This window comes from Palaemon carinicauda, chromosome 18 (assembly GCF_036898095.1).
Source record: "Palaemon carinicauda isolate YSFRI2023 chromosome 18, ASM3689809v2, whole genome shotgun sequence".
NCBI lineage: Eukaryota > Metazoa > Arthropoda > Malacostraca > Decapoda > Palaemonidae > Palaemon > Palaemon carinicauda.
In genome coordinates, this window is record NC_090742.1 from 12,477,485 (window position 1) to 12,487,484 (window position 10,000).

The following is a 10,000-nucleotide window of genomic DNA, read 5'->3' on the forward strand; positions in this document are numbered from 1 at the left end:
ACCAATGATATAACTAGTTTTAAAAAATGCTAAAATTCATGTTGTTTATTATTTAATTTTCTCTGAATACCCTTACAATATTTTTTTTTTATTTATAACCTAATATATTCAATCATATTATTATTATTATTATTATTATTATTATTATTATTATTATTATTATCAGCTAAGCTACAATCTTAGTCGGAAAAGCAAGATGCTATAAGCCCAAGGGCTCCAACAGGAAAAATAGCCCAATGAGGAAAGGATATAAGGAAATAAATAAGCAATAAAAATAGTGATGAAAAATTAAAATAAGATATTTTAAAAACATTAACAACCTTAAAACAGATATTTCATATACAAACTATAAAAAGAGTTATGTCAGCCTGATAATGAGCGAATCATTTTCAATTCACTCTTTCTATTCGTAAATTGAAAATCGCTGACACGTCAGTTATCGAACTCATGGACTTGTATCATCGTATGAACAGAACCGAGGCCTATTATGGACATTCCAAATTCTGCTGACGAGGTGCAGAAGTCAAACAACGGAAATCAACTGCAGACTTCCTCAGTCTGCAATTGCAGTCCATATGATTTCAGGGTGAATATTTTCTTTAATGGTTTTTCTGCTCGGTAATATTGTGTTTATTTTATTTCCTTATAGTTCGAGATATGTAGCATAATTGGTTTCAGAATACCGTCAATTGATAATCTATCATTTTCCGTTGAACGAAGGTGTTGATTATCACAAGCATAAAAATACTGTCAAATGAAAATCTATAATTTTCAGTTGAACATAAGTGTTAATCATCTCAGTAATGAAAATACTGTTAAATGAAAATTTATCATTTCCAGTTCAAGTGTTAATTATCGCTAGCATAAAAATACTGTCAAATAAAAATCTATCATTTTCAGTAGAAAAAATGTTAATTATCGCCAGCATAAAAATACTGTCAAATGGAAATCAATGATTTTCAGTTCAACAGAAAGTGTTAATCACAGCTGATATTTTGTTTAGCATGTCCACAAAAAAAAAAAAAAAAAAAAAAAAAAAAAAAAAAAAAAAAAAAAAAAACCAATGATTTTCAGTTCAGCAGGAAGTGTTAATCACAGCTGATATTTTCTTTAGTATGTCAAAATAAAATAGATAAATAGAATCAATGATTTTCAGTTCAACAGGATGTCTTTAATCCCAGCTGACATTTTCTTCCGCATGTCAAAAAATAAAAATGAATGATTTTATGTTCAACAGGGACTGTTAATCTCAGCTGGTATTTCCATTAGTATGTCAAAATAAAAGTAACATGATGTCACCACATGTCAGATAATTCTTATGATTTTTTTTTTCTTTCTTTTTTGCAGGGAGCAGACCAGGAAGACCCAAGACTGATTGAATACATCCGTCGCGAACTGTTAGTTCCTCCATCGATTCAACCTTACAAACTTGCAAGGTCTGGCGCAGTTCACTTTTCGCAATTCGACCAGTCAAGAATTGCGAATGAAATGCTGAGAGGAATGGTGAGTATAATCGAATTATCTCTGAATTTAATCTAAATATAATTTTATGATGAATGGGATGTTTGTCCACAGGACAACTCCTCTTCAACTGAGAGATTGCCTTCTGTCAAACTATATTATTATTATTATTATTATTATTATTATTATTATTATTATTATTATTATTATTATTATTATTATTATTATCTATAACTCTAGTTGGATGCTACAAACCTAAGGGCTCCAACAAGGAAAATAGCCCAGTGAGGAAAGGGAATAATGAATTGAATAAACTGAGAAGATGGAATAAAAATGTAAAATATCTTAAGATCAATACCAATCATTAAATAAAAAAAAAAAAAAAATTAGCAAGTTTCAACTTCTGAAGTTCCACAGATTCTACTGCCTGGTTAGGAAGGTCATTCCATAAACTAGTTGTAGATGGAATAAAACTTCTTAAATGGTATGTAGTGCTGAGCCTTCTGGTGGAGAAGGCAAGTCTGACAGAATTAACTGCAGACCTTTAACCAATTTTTCTTAATGATGCGCATTGCACTGACTCGCAGAGGTGCCCCTTTAGCTCGGAAACGTTTCCTGCTATCTGATTGGTTAGAATTATCTCGTCCAACCAATCAGCGAGCAGGAAACTTTTCCGAACTAAAAAGGCACCCCTGCAAGTCGGTGCAAATCTGCCTCACTAAAAAGAATTGACTATAGCACTTCAGAATATCTGCCATACAATTGACCTGGAAAATTAGCTTTATTCTACCGAGGGGAATGAGGAGAGAAGGTAAAACTTGTCTTGGAATTATAGAATTTTTCTTAGCAACGACCTTGGTGTATCATTTTGGACTTTCATGGCTATGTACACATAAAAAAATGGAAACATTTTATATCAGTTCAGACTTTTGCAATCATGGAATTGTGAAGAAAAGGAAACAAATACATTATAACAAGGAATTGCAATAAAAGATTCTTAGAAAGGCGAAAATTAAGCATGAAGTAGGATATAGATTGGATGGCTCAAGATAGAGACGACTAGCGAAATTTAACCGAGGCCCTTTGCGTTAATAGCTGTAGGAGATGATGATGATGATGATGATGATGATTATGATGATGCATCAACAATCACACTGCATAGTATTTTGCCACTATAAAAGAAAACATATTTCTCTATACTTTTAGTATAAGTGCTGGCTCTTTAGTGTAGACTGTATAAATAGAAGCAATTTGGATGTTTATAGTTGAATGCATGGTATTGGAGTATCTCAGTACTAAACTACACTAAAAAAAAAAAAAAACCGTAATTTTAATTAGAAAATCTCCGTAAAAAGTATACTGTTCTCAGCCGTATTTCAGCAAAATACAGGCGACCGTAATTTTTACCCTACTTCGTTATTATCTCTTGCGAGTTGGTGACACTAATATCACTTCTTGATGTCAATTTATCGTTTTTTTAAAACAGTAAATGCCTGGCAACATTTATTCCAGGATTTTTACCGTTTTTTTAACGCCAAATTTTTAACAGTGTACTGTGTGTTCAAAGATCAAGGTCAAGGTTAATGGATCATATCCCTGATTCAGAAAGACGGGTTCTTTGTTGAGGTTGGCGCTGCAGATGGAGAGAGGCTGAGTAATTCGATCTTCTTCGAGAGGGAGCTGGGCTGGAGAGGACTCCTGATCGAAGCCATCCCATCCTATTTCGAAGCGCTGAAGAAAAAACACAGGAAGGCCTACGCCATTCACGCCGCTCTCTCACAGACAACTTCTGCGTCCGAAGTATCGATGAAGTAAGTTGTTGCACGTTTGAGGAGCGAAATTATCTTATTATTATTATTATTATTATTATTATTATTATTATTATTATTATTAGCTAATCTATAACCCTTGGTGGAAAAGCAAGATGCTATAAGCCCAAGGGCTTCAACAGGGAAAAATAGCCCAGTGAGGAAAGGAAATAGGGAAATAAATAAACGATATAAGAAGTAATGAAAATGAAAATAAAATATTTTAAAAACATTAACAACATTAAAACACATGTTTGATTTATAGACTATAAAAGGAATTGCGTAAATCTGTACAACATAGAAATATACATTAGGTCTTTATAAGCAATTTAAGTTGGTTTTAAGCATAATCTGGAGAGAGTGCGTGACGAGGTATGGGACAATATTGTCTGGTGAGACCTTTTAAAATGAGGTTTTATTTTTTTTTTAAATGTGAAAATATAATGCCGGATTTTTGAACTTTGAAACCATTTTCTTCCACATTTATACTGCATATTTTTTAATTTTAGTGTTGAAATTACTTAATTTTGTTCTATGCATATTCCTTAGAATTCAAAAAGCTTTTACAAAGGCAGATTTAATCTCTTTAAGCAATAGGTCCATGTCAATATATAAATTCAATGAACTAATAGAATGGAGAACATAGTTACTGGGGTAAGGGAAATGGCGTAGAAATATTCCCGTTTTCTATGTCACTGCAGACCAAGTCCAACGTTGAAGTGCCATACAGTTTGACATAATGTTTCCAGGTTGTGAGTAATTACCACCAGAAGTACTCAGTTCAGTTTAAGAGAACAATAACGAATTATATACTACAGCTTCTTTGCCTCACACTAATTCATGGTCATTTCCAGGGCTAATGGCCTTGGCAGTAAGCTAAGTGCTCATGGTATTACCGTAAAAGGACTTCCGTTCTTTTCTATTCTTCAAGCACTGGATGTTAAAGTAGTAGATTTCTTATCTCTGGATATTGAGTCTTTTGAAGTCAAGGTGAGTTTCTTTTTTTTTTTTTATTCAAAGAAATACTTTATTTGCATCTAGTCTATTCTTATTCAATGCAGTCATTTACTAATAATTTATCTTAAGACCCTTGTCAACATCTACGACAGATTTGGACCGATCTAATAAACCCACTTTTTGAACGACACAGGTTACCGAAATAATATAAACATGAGTTTTATATAGACAGTATATATATATATATATATATATATATATATATATATATATATATATATATATATATCTATATATATACATATACACATGTATATATATATATATATATATATATATATATATATATATGTATATATAAAGGTATATATATATATATATATATATACATGTATATATATATATATATATATATATATATACATATACACATGTATACATATATATATATATATATATATATAAAGGTATACTGTATATATACTGTATATATATGTATATATATATATATATATATATATATTTATTTATTATATGTATACAGTATATATATATATATATATATATATATATATATATATATATGTATATATATATATATACTGTATACATATAATATATATATATATATATATATATATATATATATATACATACATATATATAAGAGGAAGTTTTGGAAAGAAGGGAAGAGAGTAAGGAAGGCTGGCTCAAGAATTGAAGAGACAGTGAAAGATGGGAATGGAAGGTTGTTAAAAGGGGAGGAGGCAAGGAAAAGGTGGGCAGAATATTTTGAAAGTTTACTGAATGTTGAGGATAATACGGAGGCAGATATAATTGGTGTTGCAGGTGTTGAGGTGCCGGTGATGGGAGATGAGAATGAGAGAGAGATTACAATAGAGGAAGTGAGGAGAGCAATAGATGAAACGTGAGTAGGAAAAGCATCTGGTATGGATGGTGTGAGAGCTGAGATGTTGAAGGAAGGGGGTGTGACTGTACTTGAATGGTTGATGAGATTGTTTATTGTGTGTTTTGTGTTGTCAATGGTACCAGTAGATTGGGTTTGTGCATGTATTGTACCACTATATAATGGTAAGGGAGATGTGCATGAGTGTTGTAATTCAAGAGTTATTAGTTTGTTGAGTGTAGTTGGAAAAGTGTATGGTAGAGTAATGATTAATAGGATTAAGGATAAAACAAAGAATGCAATCTTAGAATTACAGGGTGGTTTTAGAAGAGGTAGGGGTTGGATGAATCAGATTTTTACAGTTAGGCAGATATGAGAGAAATATTTAGCAAAAGGTCCAAGGAGGTGTATGTTGCGTTTATGGATCTGGAGAAAGAGTATGATAGAGTTTATAGGGAAGCAATGTGCAATGTGATGAGATTATATGGAGTTGGTGGAAGGTTGTTGCAAGCAGTGAAAGGTTTCTACAAAGGTAGTAAAACATGTGTTAGGATAGGAAATGAAGTGAGTGATTGGTTTCCGGTGAGAGTGGGGCTGAGACAGGGATGTGTGATGTCGCCGTGGTTGTTTAACTTGTATGTTGATGGAGTGGTGAGAAAGGTGAATGCTCGAGCGCTTGTACTAGGATTAAAACTGGTAGACGAGAATGACCATGAATGGAAGGTAAATCAGTTGTTGTTTGCGGATGATACTGTACTGGTAGCAGACACAGAAGAGAAGCTTGGCCGATTAGTGACAGAATTTGGAAGGGTGTGTGAGAGAAGGAAGTTGAGAGTTAATGTGGGTAAGAGTAAGGTTATGAGATGTACGAGAAAGGAAGGTGGTGCAAGGTTGAATGTCATGTTGAATGGAGAGTTACTTGAGGAGGTGGATCAGTTTAGGTACTTGGGGTCTGTTGTTGCAGCAAATGGTGGAGTGGAAGCAGATGTACGTCAGAGAGTGAATGAAGGTTGCAAAGTGTTGGGGGCAGTTAAGGGAGTAGTAAAAAATAGAGGGTTGGGCATGAATGTAAAGAGAGTTCTATATGAGAAAGTGATTGTACCAACTGTGATGTATGGATCGGAGTTGTGGGGAATGAAAGTGATGGAGAGACAGAAATTGAATGTGTTTGAGATGAAGTGTCTAGGGAGTATGGCTGGTGTATCTCGAGTAGATGAGGTTAGAAACGAAGTGGTGAGGGTGAGAACGGGTGTAAGAAATGAGTTAGCGGCTAGAGTGGATATGAATGTGTTGAGTTTTGGCCATGTTGAGAGAATGGAAAATGGCTGTCTGCTAAAGAAGGTGATGAATGCAAGAGTTGAAGGGAGAAGTACAAGAGGAAGGCCAAGGTTTGGGTGGATGGTTGGAGTGAAGAAAGCTCTGGGTGATAGGAGGATAAATGTGAGAGAGGTAAGAAAGTGTGCTAGAAATAGGAATGAATGGCGAGCGATTGTGACGCAGTTCCGGTAGGCCCTGCTGCTTCCTCCGGTGCCTTAGATGACCGCAGAGGTAGCAGCAGTAGGGGATTCAGCATTATGAAGCTTCATCTATGGTGGATAACGAGGGAAGGTGGGCTGTGGCACCCTAGCAGTACCAGCTGAACTCGGTTGAGTCCCTTGTCAGGCTGGGAGGAACGTAGAGAGTAGAGGTCCCCTTTTTGTTTCTGTTTCATTTGTTGATGTCGGCTACCCCCAAAAATTGGGGGGAAGTGCCTTGATATATATATATATATATATATATATATATATATATATATATATATATATATATATATATATATATATTCGTGTGTTTGTGTGTATTCTTGTTCTATATTGGTTGATGTTTTAATATTGTTTAATTTTAACAATGATAGTAAACTGATACATATTCCTAAAGGAAATCAGGAAATCTTCAACAGCAGCTATTTTTCGAATTCATCAACTCTACTTCAATCCTTTCCTTGTGATTGTGATGAATCATAGAATGATGTGAGACTATTTTACATATAACTGAATATCATTATAGACCATATTCCTTTTGTTGTGTTTCCAACCGTACGGTGATTTAGTTTAAGGGTTTAAAGGCCGCTCATGAATGGCAGAGGCAAGGGACATTGTCGAGTAGACTCACCATATATACTGTACATATGATCAGCGCCCAAGCCCCCTCTCTACCTAACCTAGGACCAAGGAGGGCCAGGCAATGGATGCTGATGACTCAGCAGATAGGCCTATAGGCTCCCCCAAACCGCCCCCCATCCTTAGCACACAAGGATGGTGAGGTTGGAGGGACCAAAGGAACTAGCGAGACTAAGCGGGACTCGAACCCCAGTCTGGCGTTTACCATGTGAAATTGCATTTCCAGCAAATATTCCTGGAAACAACACAAACACATTGCTAATAATCTCCCTGTTTTTACTTTCTTTCAAGAAATTACGTTTCTTTCCATTAGTGAAAGTGATATCACCTTTTCTGCTGATTTGAAAACAAAATTTCAAATTTGGAACATCAATGAAGAAGTCCTTTTCAAAACCACGATTTCCAAATTTTTATTTTCTTCTCTTCCTTCTAGATTCTAAAGACCATTCCATGGGATAAGATCAAGTTTAGGCTGATGTGCATCGAGGTGAACCACATTCCCGAGGGGAAGGAATTCCTGACGAAATTCCTACAAGAAAAAGGATACAAATTTCTAGGATACGGAAAAATCGATGCTTGGTATTCACATCCAGATCTCTTAGAGACAAAGGTTAAACCACATTAGGGGTTTTAACGTATAAATTTCTTTATTAAATCTTTTGAGGATTTCATTGGATATTATTTTTTCAGCAGTTTTAGCATCTTTTTTATATGTAATTTTTCAAATAAATAATTTTACGAATGCTTTTATATTTAAAGCATTTTGACTAATAATGGTTGGTTTGTGCCATATGTATATTCCCTTTTCTCTATGAATTATTGAAGAAATATTTTTTTTAATATTCAGCTTAGAGTTACTGATGATTATTCGATGATTCACAAAAACTTGCCTTGAAAATAAATATAGTAAACTGTTACGAAAAAAAATCACATATAAAAAAATAGATAAACCTTAAATATCGTACTGAATTGGCCCAAAGTATTAAAAAGTATATTGCAATATTATCGTGAGACTTCCTATAAATTGTTGACGAAAGAGATAGATATCGTGTAAACAAATATTCATCATGAGTTGTGTAAAAATAAATGATGAAGAGTTTTGGCAAATGATGAATAATTATGGCAATTATCAATAATAGATTTCAATCGGTTATCTGTTAACACGTAGGTAACCTTTTTCAAGACTTCATGTTTTGAAATAAACATTTCTGTTTTCCTTATTTTGATTATAATAGGTATTATTTCACTGTCCATTTCTAGTCAAAGATCACCAGAAAATACACTTTTTATATGAAAATGTTTAATCAAATAAAACTAGGTATTTGTAATACAATTACATGAGTGTTTACATTTTCTTACTTTCAATTTCTGTGTGAAATAACAGTAATTGCCTGAACATCCTCACACAATTGTTGCCATCGTGTTGCAACAGAATTAGGTTCAGCAACCATGCTGAACTTCTCTGGATGTTCAATGCCCAGGGGCATTTTGACTTCTTACCTGAATTAGGTTAGACAAATTAAATCTGCAAAAACAATTCGTTACTCACTCAGTTAATTCTAACCTAATTTCTATGTTAATTGTACCTTTTCTGTTTTTATGCGAGCAACTAAAGGTACTTTACATTTTTTGTTTTATGTAAACTATCATTGTCTTATGGTGACATTTTACCACCTAATGCCTACTGGTAACAAATTTCACTCCTACCTTACTTGGTCCTAACAATTAGCAAATACAAGTAGAATATTTGCATCTTTCTTGATATCCAGAAGAAATGTTGAAATGAGGTTGCGTTGTGGCGTTCCTCTTGTTTACTGTAATCGAGCTGCATGAGGTTACATCTAGTTGTCTTCCTGTTGCTGCGTTTCTTTGCATGGGTTCCCTCTCAACGGTAGTCACCAATACTGGATATGGTGTAGGTCATCAAAGTTAAATACTGGCCTCAAACATACCTGGAACAATAATATAGTTTTATTGAGGATGAATCGTATCCCAGCATCTTCACCAATATTGGATATGGTGTAGGTCATCAAAGTTAAATACTGCCTTCAAACATACCTGGAACAATGATATAGTTTTATTGAAAATGAATCCTACCTAGCATCTTCTCCAATATTGGATATGGTGTTGGTCATCAAAGTTAAATACTGCCCTCATACATACCTGGAACAATAATATAATTTTATTGACAATGAATCCTATCCCAGCATCTTCGCCAATATCGGATATGGTGTTGGTCATCAAAGTTAAATACTGCCTTCAAACATATCTGGAACAATGTTATAGTTTTATTGAGGATGAATCCTATCCCAGCATCTTCGCCGACTTGTCCTCTTGGTAGATGGAATATAATCTTCTTAATAAAATACGTTTAATGTTACTCTGCTCTACAGTTACAACTTCTGACTCTCGAGTGAGAATATGTAATTAATTGATTTCAGGTTTTCTGGCATCCTGACATCTGAGGTCATTTTATAGGTAGTAGATTGGCCAGGGCACCAGTCACCCTTTGATATACTACTGCTAGAGAGTTATGGGGTCCTTTGACTGGCCAGACAGTACTACATTGGATTCTTCTCTCTGGTTATGGTTCATTTTCTTTTTGTCTGCACATACACTGAATAGTCTGGCCTATTATTTATGTATTCTCCTCTGTCCTTATACACCTGCCAACACTGAGATTACCAAACAATTTTTTTCACCGAAGG

General features: G+C 34.1%; 1 protein-coding gene across 1 annotated transcript in view; it reads left to right on the forward strand.

Moving 5' to 3' along the window:
• Window positions 1-9,088, forward strand: part of LOC137657610 (protein Star-like) — a 13,265-nt gene extending 4,177 nt beyond the window's left edge. Inside the window, exons 3-7 of the mRNA XM_068391970.1 lie at window positions 474-586; window positions 1,348-1,503; window positions 3,067-3,272; window positions 4,124-4,259; window positions 7,726-9,088. Coding sequence (XP_068248071.1) covers window positions 474-586; window positions 1,348-1,503; window positions 3,067-3,272; window positions 4,124-4,259; window positions 7,726-7,917 — 803 coding nt within the window. The 3' untranslated portion in view covers window positions 7,918-9,088. The remainder of the gene's footprint in view (window positions 1-473; window positions 587-1,347; window positions 1,504-3,066; window positions 3,273-4,123; window positions 4,260-7,725) is intronic.
• The last annotated feature ends 912 nt before the right edge of the window (window positions 9,089-10,000 follow it).